Source organism: Macaca nemestrina, chromosome 12, assembly GCF_043159975.1.
Source record: "Macaca nemestrina isolate mMacNem1 chromosome 12, mMacNem.hap1, whole genome shotgun sequence".
Taxonomy (NCBI): domain Eukaryota; kingdom Metazoa; phylum Chordata; class Mammalia; order Primates; family Cercopithecidae; genus Macaca; species Macaca nemestrina.
Window position 1 is genome coordinate 29,994,637 of NC_092136.1, and position 15,234 is coordinate 30,009,870.

The 15,234-nt window shown below is 40.6% G+C and overlaps 1 protein-coding gene across 2 annotated transcripts in view; it reads left to right on the top strand.

Annotated features, from left to right (window-relative positions):
• LOC105471560 (peptidase domain containing associated with muscle regeneration 1) overlaps positions 1-15,234 on the top strand; it is a 99,265-nt gene that overhangs the window by 63,827 nt on the left and 20,204 nt on the right. For both annotated transcript variants that reach the window (XM_011724098.3, XM_011724099.3), the window contains exon 6: positions 56-163. In XM_011724098.3, coding sequence (XP_011722400.2) covers positions 56-163 — 108 coding nt within the window. The remainder of the gene's footprint in view (positions 1-55; positions 164-15,234) is intronic.

Here is a 15,234-nt window from a genome sequence, read left to right on the forward strand (position 1 = left end):
CTGAAGACATCAACTCAAAGCACAGTGGCACTGAGGGATGCCTTTTCTCTTACAGCATGCTCCTCATCCCCTTGTTTCCATGACGGCACGTGCGTCCTTGACAAGGCTGGATCTTACAAGTGTGCCTGCTTGGCAGGCTATACTGGGCAGCGCTGTGAAAATCGTGAGTATGCTTCCTAAGTGGGAGTTAAGGTGTCAGATGGGGCTGGTATGGAAGGATTTTAAGAGCTTGCAGGGCCTACTCTTTCTTGATGTCTAGGCTGGTCTGTCCAAGATGGTGCACAGTGTGGACCTTCCCAGTGAGTGGTTCTCAGAAGGGCAGAACTGCTTCTGAGTCAGGTTGTCTGCAACTTCTTAGGTTTGTCCATTGGCATTTCCAATCTGCAGATACTTGCTGCAAATATCTCTGAGAAAGATACAATGGCCTCCAGTAATATTCAGAGCTCAAAAACACTGAAAACACTGAAAAAAGGTCAACAAACTTTCCTGTGGCTCAGTCTGTATCCCTGTCCATTCTAAGATCTGTATTTTAGATTTATACTCCAGGCACCATTCACAGACTCCAATGTGAGTTATTGCACATCTTGAAGCCCTGCAATGAGGGGGTAGATATTTAGGGGGACCATGAGCTCCAGTTTCTCAGGGATAATCTCAGTCTATACATTTTGCTGAGCAAAATTATTAGTAGCATACTCTTTCATGGGCAAAGTGTCGTGAATTGGATGACAAACTATATGGTCATGTTTTAACACATGTCATATATAAGGCCTTGGTTACCAGACCAAAAACAGGTGTCACAGATGGAAGCCATCAGCATGGAATGAGATGTGCATAAGAACAAGAATTTGGGGGAGAGCAAAGGAGGACAGATAGTGTCCTAGGTAGATTTCCCCAAAGCAGATCGTGAGTTGAGAATGTGTACACAAGGGAAGTGTTAAGGACAGGCTCCCTGGAGAAGCTGATAGGGGAGTGGGAAGCTGACCTGGGAAGGGAAGGAGGCCAAGTAGGGGTGCGATTTCAGGCAAAATACCAACCCCAGTGTTAACCTGTCATGAGATCTGGAATGTACATTACTCTTTAGAGTAATGTTCTAGCTTTAAGGCAAGGGATCTGGGCTTTCATATCCCCACAGCAATCAGTCACTGGGTACAGACTGCCCTGGGGGACTGGAGGACATAAACCGTGGACACACTTGGCTTTCTATGCATGTGGGCAAAGTGGTTCCAGTAGCTCCTGAGCAGTTCCCTGAAAGAGAGTCACAGATACAGTCCACTGGAAGTAAAATACCATAGGATGGGGAGGGGAAAACGGCCCACAGAAACACTGAAAATAGACCTGAGGGCAGAGCACCAACAGTGTCTACTACAGTGGCTTCTAACTAGCATGCACAGGTGTTCTGTTGGTCATCTAACAGCCTGGTCTGGCAGTATTCTCTAAAATTTGTGTATGTTTTGAATTAATTTTCACTAATGTTTTCTTGCAAACAACGCAGATGGAAACCATGGTTTCAATAGTGGGTCCCTGTGTGTGCCATTGATTTCTACTAAAAGCATCCTTGCCCTGGTTTGGCACAGCTGACTTGAGTGTGACTATGCTAGAGACGTAGAAAATGATGTTCTGCTTTGTGGTTCTTGCCTCATTTGAGCCTGCCATGTTGTGTGCAAGGCAGACCAGAGAAATGTTGCATTCTCTTGGCTTCAAGAATTTGTATGTAGAGCGATTCTAGTTTCTTGACACTGGCAAATCCTGAGCTTCACTCTTTGGATTCAGAGGAGGAAACAAAAAGAGGAAAGGCTTAATTTCTTGACGAATGAACTACACAATCCTTTGATAAAGAAGAGTAGAATTGGAAAGAAGAAAAATATCACCAAATAAAGCCAAAATGCCTTTAAGAAGCTGAGTCAAATTAGGAAAGAAAAATAAATTGGTCTAAAACTTATGATTAAAATATTCATTGGTAGCTTGTGAGTCAAAACAGATTTCTCAGCATTGTTATTCAATCAAGAAAAAAAGAAACATAATGAAAAAAGAATGTAAAATATATCACCATGACCTGATTCATAACTTAATTCACAAACTGTCTCAAATTACTTTAAAACATCAGCATAGATGGGCAGGAAAATTCTCCCTTGCTGGTTTTCAAAATATTGTTCAAAAGCCATAATTCCCTTAGTACTACGTAGTTATAGCAAGGTGAAGGTGTTACCGATGGATATCTGATATGTCATTTACTGGCATCGATATGGGGGGACTAAATGTTTTTTGTTTGTCTGTTTTCTATAAGATCCAGGTTCATTTTTCCTTCTAGGAAATTTGGCACGAGTTTCAACTAACTCACTGGGGGATACATCACAAAAAGTGGCTATGGCAGTTTATGTTATAATTTCTGAGTAAACCTTAGTTAGCAATTTTTCCAGAGCAGTCTATCAGTTAGAAAAGCAAAAAAGAATGAAAAGATTTATTTTCTTGTTTTCCTCATGAGGATACCAACAAATTCAAAAAATTCTGGCAGGAATTATTTTGAAATTAGGAAGAAACCCAAGCATCTGGGATTCCCCAAACTCTTAAGTGCCCAAATTAGACTAGGCTCTTTTTTTTTTTTTAATAGCTTTAAAATCAATATTAATGACCAAAATCAATATTAATGAGAATTCTTTCATTTATGCAGTGCCACATCTGATGAGGGGAAACCATTTCATAGGTGCTGCTTTAACGATCTCTTCAAGTCTTTGTGGAAAGGTAGATGCTCAGTTTTGCAGATGAGTGATTTGAAGCAGAGAATGCAAGACACTGGTCCCCATCAAATTCAAAACCAGAGGCCATAATTTCATGTTTCTCATTTAGTTCACAATCTCTCAGACACGACACTTGCTGTATGTTTTGGTGAGACTCCAGATGCTTGACTGATGAACTCTGATTACCATTATGCCCCATTAGCGAGTCCTCTTAAAGGACTTCCCTTCCCAGGTAGAGTTCATCTGTTTCTCTTTTCCAAATAGAATTCTGATGTGCAATCTCTTGATAGAAACTATTCTCTTTATTTTCCTTATGTATGTGTATGTCTGTGAGTGGAGTGGAATAGAAGTAGATTTTCTACTTAATTGCAGAAATATATGTCAAAAAAATCAAATAGTACAGAGGTGTATAGAATAAAAAGAGAACATTGTTTTTTCCTGCCCAATCCTGGTTCCCAGTGGAAGCATTGTAAGAAACTTGGTGGCTATTCTTCTAGACTTTTTTTCCTATGGTATGCAAACCTAAGTGATCTATGTGCCATTATTTTAAACCAGTGGTTCTCAACCAGGGGTGATTTTGCTCTCCATCTCTACCCACAGGGGACATTTGGCAATGTCTGGAAACAGTGTTGGTTGTGATAATTGTAGGAGTGAGGTGGTGTGCTGCTGGCATCTAGTGGGTAGAGGCCAGGGATGCTGCTAAACATCCTATAACGCACAGGACAGGCCCTACAGCAGTTATCTGGCTCAAAGATCAGTAGCGCCAAGGTTGAAAAACCTTGTTTTAAACACAAGTGGATTAAGTATTCATACAATTTTTCAATTGATTTTCAGTCCCCATGTTACGGATATTTTTTCGAGATCTGTCCATGTTGTTATACTGATTTGAAAAAATGATTGCTGAGTATTCATTGTATGGCTGAATGTATTAATATAATTATATAGTCATCCAAGTCCTTAAGATGGACTTGATATTGCTTTTAATATTTTGCTATTATGAAGAGCACTGCAATGAATATCCTTACATATATTTCTTTGCTCGTACGTAGAAATATTTTTGTAAGATAAATTCTTAGATGCTGAACTGTTCATTCAAAGGGTACACATATTTTGATTTTGAGAGCTACTTTGGTCACTAAAAGGTTTTGGCAATTTAGAAGATGAGCCATTCATTATCAACACCTGTCCTCAAAATAAGACTTGGGACCTGCATTGCAGAAACTAGGATCTATCCGTGTCAAGCTGGAAATGAATTTATTTTCAAAGGAATTCCATTGGTCTGGGGAGAAATTTCTCCTTCAGACTTTTGTGGGACAGGTTAAAGAATGCAAAATAATCAGCTAGATTTGGCCTACTACCAGCGGTCAAGAAGGTGTGAGAGCCCCGATGGGACAGACTTCAAGGTCCACTATCCCGGGCCTCACCTGCCCTAGATTGCTTCCGAAGGAGGAAAAACTTCCCCTGGTGCCTGGGTGACCTCCTCGGAAGCATAACAAGGGGAACAGCCCCCTCCTCTGCCTTGAGGCCAAGCTAGCCTCCTGCCAACACCGTCAGCAACCTCCAGCCTCCCTGGGCCACCGTGTAGGAAACTGGGGCCCCTTCTTCCCTCTGAAGTTTCCTGTTTCTTTGTATGGAACACAACGACAAAATGGGTCCTTGAGTAAATGGTCAGAATCTTGTTTTGAAAAAGTGGAGAGCAAGGGATTCATCGTCCTGCTCTAATTTCCATGTTGCCTTTGTTCCCCCGGCCCAGTTGACGGGCCGGGACTTCCCCCTGCATCCTAATGAAGGACGATGAAACGGGCTAACTCTTGGGGCACAATGCTCACACTGCCGGCTCTGACGCGCCTTGGAGCAAAACAAATCGGCCTCCACCAATTAAAGAAAAATGGTGAATCTGGATTCATTTGGGTTTGGGAGTCTCAGAAAGTTCCCACTGGCCTGTCCCAAGGCCTGGGAAGAAAAGAGCTCAGGCTGAGAGGCACACTTTATGCTTCAGCTTCAAAGGGGAGACCCGCGCGTCTCATCAGAATAAACAATTAGGAACTTTGGGATGTTCATGAAAACATGAAGCCGAACCAGTGAGAATGTACTGAGACCTCTAGTGGGTAAACTATCGTCTCTCCCATCAGGGACAGATACATATACTGCAGCCTAGGTGGAATTATTGCAAAGTATTTTGAAATCTCTGAGGATGAGGCATTTAAAAATGGAATTATTTACTTCCTTTTTCACAGTTCTAAGACCTCTCTTATCCTTAATACACAGAAGACATACATCTTTGTCCATCGTGAGATGGTACACCCCAAGGTGAAGAATCACCTTAGAATCTGTGGCCAGAAAAACCTTGGTTTGACACTGAGTCTTCAATGAACTAGTCAGGTGGTCTTGAGCGAGTCATTTAGCTCCTATGAGCCTCAGTTTCCCCATTTATAATCTCCAGAAAAATAATACCAAATTCCTCTTAGGGTGTTTGTAGGGAGGGGATGAGATGATCCACATAAGGCACTGAGTTGAGTAATAGGAGCCATCCCACTGTTTCTGATTCCACATTACGGCCATTTAAAAGTATGACAGAAAGTAAGGGATTCCCTGGATAAGGGATTAGGGCAACAACACTAGTTTCTACAATCTAGACAATTATGACATAACTTTCTCAAAGTCCCAGGATTTAAGAAAACTCTTCCAAGACTTTCTGAGTTTCCTTTGCAAATCTCCCGAAGCCATTGCTAAACACTAAATATTGCTACCGCTGCACCAACATACAGGCAAGAAAGATCTGGTTTTAAAAGGACAAGTAGGTGCTGCTGGTGTCATTGTTGTAAAGAAATACTGGATCCCAGGAAAAGACACCCACATTAGGCATGTTGAATGCTGAGACTTTGTACCCTGGACAGCCTTGGGAGGGGGCTGTTAGAAATGACAAATAGAGTAATGTTGGGGAGAAACTAGATTCGGACACTCCAGAGCAGGTTGCTCAAAGCATCATGTTATCTGGCCAGCCTCCCTTTTTCTCATGGGGTTTTATTAGTCACTCATTTAGTGTGGTCTGTGTCAGTCCCCTGCTGGTCATTTTGGAGACAAGACTTCAGAGTTAACATTTTGGTATTTTGTTAAAAGGACAGGGAGAAGAAAAAGAAAGAAGCAGTCAAGACTTCAGAGTAACATTTTGGTATTTTGTTAAAGGGGCAGGGAGAAAAACAAAGGAGCACTCTGTCTTGAGAGGGTATGAAGGGCATAGGGCTAATTCCATGGAGAACAGTCCCAAGGAATCCATGGCTATTACCCATATGCTCTTGATAGCCCAGAGCCTTTGCAGACTGGAGGAGCCCAGAAAGACCATTAGCTAGCGGGCGACTGTCTTCTTACACATTACCTGGGTCTCTCCTCTATTCACCCTCCCTAATATGAAATGAATCTGTAATGTCCTCCTTGGTGTATTCAGAGGGATGCCATCCCATTTGGATTTAGATCCAAAAAACAAAAGCTGTCACTGAACATGGTAGAAGCTGCCCTTTTATAGTTACCAAGGTGTATGTATGTGTAGTTTTTTTTTTTTTTTTTTTTTTTTTTTTTTTTTTTTAATTTTGGTGAAAAGTTTTCTTTTCATTTAGATCAATCCTTGTTAGATGAGCTTGGGTCTACCTAGCCCAAGTGACATCTTAGTATGAACTCTCCTGGGCTCCATGGGCCTTGTGGCCTCTTGACCAAAACACTGCTATGTCTCATGCAGGGCAAGAGGCTTGGGGATTGTGACATAAGGGGTGTATTTTACTACTCAGGAATTATTTCAGCATGGGCAGCATTCTAGCCAAGTACCAAGACTAGAGCCAAATACCAAGGTGAGGCCATCTGAACAATGCAGCAAGACTACCTCCAAGAGTTGGGAACAGAGCACCCATCAGTGTTGAAAGGGCCAGACCCACCATTGCTTTGCTAAGGCTTTGCTTGCACCTGTCTGATTCTTGTCAAGGCCCTTTTGGCTTTTTCTTTGGCAGATGAGGTCATTGAGACAGGACGTAATGTGGGAGGCAGATTGTATTTGGGTTCTGGGTTAAGAGCTATTTCATTAGAACTGGGATGGACTGTCTACCTACTGAGGGTTGAAAGAGAAGGGTGCAAACAGCGAGAGCACAGCACAATTAACTTCTCTTGGAAACAAGCATCCCTGACATTATGGGATCCAAGACAGACATCAGCCTGTTGGCAATGGTTATAGAGCCCCACTTTTCCTTAAAGGCATCTGCCTTGTGGGACATTTACCACCTGTCCCTCCCCTTGTGGGACATTAACTACATGTCCCTCTTCCTGTGCCAGAAAATGAAAGCTTCCCTTTTGCAAAATGCAAGGTACTCTTGTTGATATACAGGTACTAAAGCAATAGTCATTATTCTGTCTATCGTTAATATAGGCCAGGCTCTGGGCTTTATGTGACGTGGTCCATTTATTTGTCTCAATGTTCCCATGTAGTAGATACTTTGATCATTTGCACTTTACAGATTCACCCAGCTAGACATTTTTGAGTGTCTACTAGGTACCAGGCACTGGGGAAATAAGGCAGGGCTATCCAGTATATATTTTCCCCTCCTTTTGACAAAGCTATAAAACAATTCCAATCTTAGCCCTTTCCTAGTCCTTAGAAGAATGTTACATGCCATGCAGTTTCCAGCTACAGCTTCTTCTAGCAAGGTTTTTGGTAATAGTGATGGTGATGATGAAAGTTATTACATGCTTCCAGTATGCCATGAACTGGGTGGGATCTGCTAGGACTCAAATGTGCTTAGCAGCCGAGGACTCTTCTGCAAGGTCATTCTCTTCATCCCCAAGGCTAAACAGAACAGAATTGCCTAGCTCGGGCTATTTTCATAGCAAACATTTCTTATAGTTTGAGAAGTTGGCTATGAATACCACTGGGGAACATTTCCCCCAGTAGTTTAGAGTTATTATCCACCCCCAAGGAGCTGAAGCAGAAATCTTCTGAGATTTGGGGAAACCCCAAGAAAACTAATGTTACCAAGCAGATTGTATTTGGACAGTGAAGTTTCTAACACCTACAAAGGTTACCCATCTACTCTATCAAATGAGAATGTATCAGGTTGATTTTGAAGAAGAAATGAAATGACCAGAACTTTTCAAAAAATTTTGCAAGTTGACCTGTCTCTTAGGCACAGGCAGTTTCAGCTGTCTAATTAAATAGGCCATCCAAACACCGGAAAAGTGGTATCCGAAAGACATAGTGTACCATGCCCAAGGACAATACTGATTAAGATCAAATAGCTAATTGTAAGCCTCAGCCTCTAAATTGCTGCCGGATGAAAAAATAACAGTGTGTGCAATCCAAGCATAATTTCACATAGAGAGAGAATGAGAATTTCTCATTCACACCCCCAGAGGGCTAGAAAACATCAGGGGGGATGAATTCCATTGGCTGGAAAGGGATAAAAAGAGTTTTCAGTGGGGATTACATCACCAGTTGGTGTCATTATTCCTGGTTGGTGAAGACCTTCCTGGGAGTAAAAAATATTTGGTTTGGTCCAGAGTCACAAAACTCAAATATAAGCTGAACAGGAAAAAGTGAGGAAGAGAAGAGAGGCCATGTGATGGCTGTCTCTAAGAGTTAAGTAGAGTTAAATAGAGTCGTGTTAAGTAGATTTCCAGGATGAACAATGCCCTGATGAGAAAGTTAATGCCTTTTCTAAACAGAACCAAAATTCTGTCACAAGTTGTTTCCTTGATTTTGGTGACAAGTGACAATGGGCGGATGGCAAGAGTATGCTAAGATTTGAGACAAACATCTCTCCATCCCTGGCCCTTACTACCAGTTAGATGACAGTCATCAATTTTGCTGACTCTGGATCTGTTTCCTTTCCTGGAACTCTCAGATAATCTTATAGCTCCAAAACTCAGCTCATATTAAAGAAACAAAATAAGCACCCTGCCTGGCTTGGTTTTTAGCTCAGGTGGTATCTGGCAATCATAAATATTTCATTAACATAACATTTGCAAAAAAAGAAGTATATTTTTTTATGTATAGTTTTGTAAATCACCGTAAACTCTTTCTTAAAGCAAGCAGGGTATAAGTAATTAAAGTAAAATAAAATAATTTAGAAGCTGAACAAGAACAATAAAAAATAAGTATTAGATGGGATGGAGATTAAAAGAAAGTGAACACACATTCATCTGGAGATGCAACCATTGCTGATTTTATTCTAAACATCTACTCCTTTCTTCCCCTTATCTAAGGATGGGTGCTGAGGAAATGTTGTTCACTAGAGTTTTGTAAATTATAGAAATGTTAATTTTTAAATATTATATCTTTCTAAAAAGTAGATCATTCTCCCTTTCCTGAAAAGAAAAAGGTAGCTGGACTTGATCATGCACACCATTTCTGTGCATGCCAACCCAACTGTCTTGCATTTTCATGCGCCTTCTGCCCTGTCTGAGACTTCCTCTGGCTCTCAGGGTGCACAGGTTTCTATAGGTGGGCAAATGGGAGGTATGAAGAGTTAATGTTCATCTCATCATCCTTCAACAAATGATTAATGGCAATTGGTAGGTTATAACTCATATCCTTTCCTCTGTGAGTAGGATAATGATGAGACATGCTCCACACTGTCTCCCAGAGTTTCTAAACATCATTCCAACTCAGTTATCCCCTGTGGTAACCTCCTTGATAATGCAGTCTTATCTCCTTTCTCATTTATAATAATCCCCACCTCATTTCCCTCATTCCACTGTTGGTTCTTCCTAAGACTGTCACCTAAATGAACTACTTGCACTCAAAGCCTTGTCACACAGGCGACTTCTGGGAGAACCCAACCTAAGACACCTCATGAAGGTGTTTCCTTGAGGAGCTAACTTAATAGAGGTCTACAGCTTTGTATTAGTCATGGTTCTCTAAAGAAACAGGACTAATATAATTTGTATATATGTGTGTGTGTATGTATATATATATATATATACACACACATGCACACATACACACACACACACGCACACACACATATAAAGTATTGGCTCACACAATTATGGAGGCTAAGAAGTGCTATGATATGCTGTTTACAAGCTGGAGACCAGGAAAGCTAGTGGTGTAATTTGAAGGCTGGAGATCCAATAGTGTAGACTTCAGTAAGCATCTTAAAGTCTAAGAACCAAGAGTGCTGAGGGCAGAGATGGATGCCCCACTGAAGCATTCAGGCAGAGAGATAACCCAGATTATCCCTTCCTGCACCTTTTTATTCTATTCTGGCCCTCAGCAAATTGGATGATGCCTGCCCACATTGGGAGACAGCAATCCTTTTTACTCGTTCTACCAATTCAAACACCAATTTCTTCCAGAAACACCCTCACAGACACACCCAGATATAATGCTTAACCAGATATCTGGCGTTTCATGATCCAGTCTAGTTGACACATAAAATTAAGTACCACAGTCAGGCAGATCACCATCTGGTTGTTTCTCTAAACTATTAGATAAGCCTTTGATTAATGCTGAATAACATATATTTTAGGGTTGCATTATCTGAAGGATACTCAAAATATGAATCATCTGCATTGCTGATTTAAAAAAATAATGTTAGATCTAAGAATTGATATTCTGTACATACACGTGTGCACATGCACAAGCTCTTCTCTGTGTGTAAGAGCAAGCCTAGTCCTTTGTAGGGTCATGGGAGTGAGTGGAGACTACAGTGTTATTTGTGGAGAGAGCCTACAATACTTCCCAGAGGATTTCATATCTTCTGAAGGGTTTGTTCAAACTTTGCCATGCAGCATATTGGAAAATGGCTGCTCCTATCATAAAGAAGTGTCTCTGGGTCTCTTCTAATTGTCTCATCTCTTGTAATTGTGCCCTGATCAACTGTCCACACTGCATTAACTACACAAATGTGCCCTGGTTAAATGGTGATCTCTGCATCAACAGTTCTATCTAGTACCACAAGGAGAACACAAATAGGATAAAACTGGGAGCTCCAATTCCAACAAATCTCCAATGATTATTCTCAGCAGAAGCATTTAAATTAGAATTTGGTTCCATTTAACTCAGCACTCTACCTGTAGATTAAGAAATTTCTTTTCAGACAGCACGGCAGGCTAAGTAGTATGAACCCACTTCAATTAATTGCACCTGATGAAATCTTTGCTGCAATCTAGACTACAGTCAACTTCTGGGGTTGGTTAGTGTTTGCTGAGACCCTGCACCTCATTCAAATTCATCTAAGGACCCGTGATTACCTTTACTGTATTCATTGGTTCACAACTTATCCTCCGATGTAATTATAGAAGCAAAATTAAGAAAGGTACTAGTCACTTAGGAAGAATTGGTGCAAGTGAAAAAAAATTATATATATTTATTCTCCCCATTCTTACTCTCTCTCTGTCTTTCCCTCTTCTGGTCAGAATGAGTTGAGTTGGCCCAAAGAAGTAAAGCTGAATTTCCTGCAATGACATCCCTTCAAGTACTCGTTGAACTATTAACTCTCTTTTTTGATTGAAAAAGATTGTGCTGGGTAAAAATCTGACCTGGGGAATAAGTGGAAGGAAAGCCCCAAATCTTTTTTTTTTTTTTTTTTTTTTGGTGAGTGTTTAAGTGAAGCTGGGAGAGCCTTGAAAAGTATAAAGCACCTTAGTAGAATAGCTTGAACTGGCATCACTTCTATTTCAGGGTTTAAATAAAAAAATTCTAAATGAAACATACAGAAAAACATCTTCTAATGGCTTATTCAGCTGGGCACAGAGGAGGCACTCATTAAATATGTGAAGATCCAAGAAAATGAATCAAATCAATAGTTAATAGCACTTCGTCATTCTGTGTGACATGCTGGACTTCTGAAAGGCAAAGCAGTGCTTGAACTATTTGGCTTCTAGGGGCTTTTTGTAGCTCTCAGCTCCAAATTTGAATTTATGGCTTGGAGACTTAAGCAAAAGGAAAAGGCATATATTCATGCAAGGCTGGTGTATCATATTAAAATTCTAGATTCATTTGTTCATTATAGACAGGCATACACTGGTGGATAACAATAAATTAAAGAAGAGGTCTGTTGTCTCACCACAGCTAGGATCTACTCCTGAGTTTTGTGTTTATAAGAGAATATGGAGGGGGCATCTGTTCCCAGGTTAGGAATGAAGAGTATGGACTTCCTTTTCACACATTTAATATTATTGATTTCACTGGAGGACATAGAAAATGGTGTCATGAGTGTGCACTGAGGAACCACTTTTCCTGAAAATAACTCCACCTTGTCCTGATATAGTTATTCCCTGATATCACTATCATCCTGTCTACTTCCTATAGAATTTATGGACCTGGTCATCTCAGCTACTTTTATGTTGAGTATGACAATCAGGTGAGAAAAGGATGTCACTTTACTTGCCTTGAATCCACTAAAATCCGTGTCTCAGACCTGTAATTGAGGCTCATGAAAAAGGCAGTCGCTGTCATTCTTGGGGCCTCCTCTGTGCCCCAGACTTGTAAAAAGGTTACTTGCTTTACACGGACAGCACCAAATCATCAGAGGGAATCCTCTCATGGCAGATTTTAGGTCCACGCTATTTAGTCAGGGAAGCCCAATGTCTTAGACTACCTAATTCTTTCAGGTAAAACATCTTGGCTTGTGTGGGGCTGGCCTGGAGCCCGAGGCGAGTGTATCTGTGGAGGTTGGAGGTCCTCTCACGAGGACCTGGCCTCTACTTGCTTGGCTAATCATACTCCCCAAGATCTTTTCACCGCCGAGGAGTGCTGCACACAGGGCCTGATGCCCAGGGTTAAGACAGCTGCCTTTCTGTGGTATATTCACCTCCAGGAGTGAGACTGAGGGAAGGCATGAGGGACCTTGATGTCCAGGGCTAAGAAAACAGCAGAGTTGTCTCAGGTTAGTTTTCTTCCCCAAGCAGACCTTGAGTCAGGTGCTTGGGTCCAACTGATTTATCAAAGGAAGCACTCCCAGGATCAACCAGTAACGAGTTGAGGAAGCAAGATAAGAATGGGGATGGCATCAAGCAAGAGCATTTTCAATTGAACTCCCAGACTCAACCTGATCTCACGGGCTCTGTGGAGTATCAATTACACCTCCAGAAACACTGTTTGGGCTTGGAAACTTCCATACCCCTCAGTCATTGCCCACAGGCAACCCTGGGGTTGGCATAGGGAGACAAAAATCTCCTAGGTATTTTTCAATTCATATGAAGTACACATATCAAGTGCAGGGTGGTGGCCATGCCCAAGGGCAGTTCTCTAAAAGTTGCAAGTGCCAGTTCTCAGCTGCAAAGCACTCTTGTAGAAGTTGAGGAATGGGTGCTTTGAGCTGGCAAAAGAATCTGGGAGACTTAAGTGTTCACTATAGAGCCATTCCAAAACCATCACATATGCTTCTGTAAACTGACCTGGCAGTGAACCACCTCATACAGTTGCCCAAAGGAAAAAAGAAAACAAAAATAAGAAAGGTCTTTCTTTAAATATTTATCTGAAACAATATCCCAGAGAAATGCACCTTTGATTCCTATTTTTTGTTCATGCAATAGCACGTAAGGGCATGCTAAACCTAGTGCGTTTCTGTCTGCAGGATGAATCCTGAAAGTAGCATGGCAATGTGCTATTTATTATTAATCACAGAATATTTCACTTAGCGAAGCGGGATCTTGATGCTCCTTCAGGCCAGAAATGCATATATTTTAAATTCTCATTTGGCTTTGCACCAAAAAAACCCCATCACACTGAAGATAAATGAAACACTCATTAAAAACTCAAATAGGAAAGAATCATAAATCAGTTCAATGGGGAGACACAAAGGTTTCTAAAAAGAGAATGAATAGGAAAAACAAAAGATTGTTTTGAAATCTGACCCTGGGGAGGAGCTCTGATGAGGTGCAGATGGCCTATGTACCCACCAGGTAGATGTCTAAACTGGGAGGGCAAGTCTTAGAATTAACTTCAAAAGCATCATAGGAGACAGTGTGGCTTTGGGAAGCACAGAAAATAAATGAGAGATAAGAGATAAGCACAGTGGTTGTTTGATATAGGATGAAATTTGAAGGCTTTATTGTGCAGGATTAAAAGATACCAATGTACGGACACCGTGGTTGGCACCCAGAAGTGTGATCAACACCTTGGAATGAGGTATGGAAGCCCGTCATGGGTAGACATTACCAGGATCCCAGAAAATGGAGTGGAATATTGCATTACGTTTGAATAGGCCCAACAATGGGCTTTTATACTTCTCTGTGGGGTTTTCTTTAAGATGTATTTGGGAAATTGGCATTTAAAGGCAGTTGGGGGCTTTGTGAACAAAGGCAAGTAAGGGAAAAGGAAACTGTACTATTTCAGTTACTTCTCAAAACTAGCCCAGCCAGGTAAGTGTTATCCTGTTTTACAGATGAGAAGAGCAAGGCTTGGGGAGATTATGTAATTTTTCCAAACCCTAGTTCATTAAGTGGAAGAATGAATATATTTCACCCTTTATCCCTTCCACCCACCAACAAATATTTATTGAACACCTACTATGCGCTTGCTGTGGACACTGGGGAACCAAATGATTATCTGAACTCATATCTATCTGATCCTGACGGCCATTCTTTTTCCATTGGAGTCTAGTGAATAAACTTATTTAAATAATTTCATAGAAAATTATATTACTCTATGATTATGCAAGATATTAAAGAGATTTGTATGGGGTGGTGAGACTATGGGAACACATAAAAATAGGCGTGGAAGACTGAATAATGCTAGATTTAGACACTTGGCAGGGAAGACCCAAGCCGTTTTGCTTGATATGTACTTAACCCCAGAAACAACAGATATAATAACAAACTTTTAGGGTCACATTTTCTGATTATAGAACTTTGGAAAAAGTTATAAAGAAGCAAAATTTATTTTTAATGTTATAAGCCAGAGATAATAACTATAATTATTTTAAAGTATGCTCTAGTTTCTCCCCCCCGCAACCCTCGGCTGCTTCATATTTATCTGGCTTTGAACTTTGTGAATCTGTAGGTTGATGTCTTTCATCAATATGGGAAAAGTTTTAGCTTTTATTTCTTTGCATATTATTTGTACTCCATTTTCTCTCCCTTCTCTTTCTTGGATGCCAATTACATTTATTTTTTAACCTTCTCACTCTATCACCTATGTCCCTTATTTTTTCTCATACGTTTTAAATCTTTTTGTCTTTTTTTGCTTCATTCTGAGTGTTTTTAAGCCATCTTTTAGTTTACTAATACTCTTCAGTGGTATCTGATTTGCTATCAAACTTATCCACTAAGCTTTAAATTCCTGCCCTTACACTTTTCAGTTACATATTTTTCCCTTATTTTTTTTAAGGTTTCCAGTCTTCTGCTTAATCTTGTTTTATTTCCTCAAACATATTCAGCATAGTTATTTTTGAGTAGTGGTAGATAACAACATTATCTGTATTCTTTATAAATGTGTTTCTATTGTTTGTATTTCTCTTGATTTTCAGTCTTGCCTTCTGTCTTAGTCAGTTTGGGCTGCTACAACAGAATA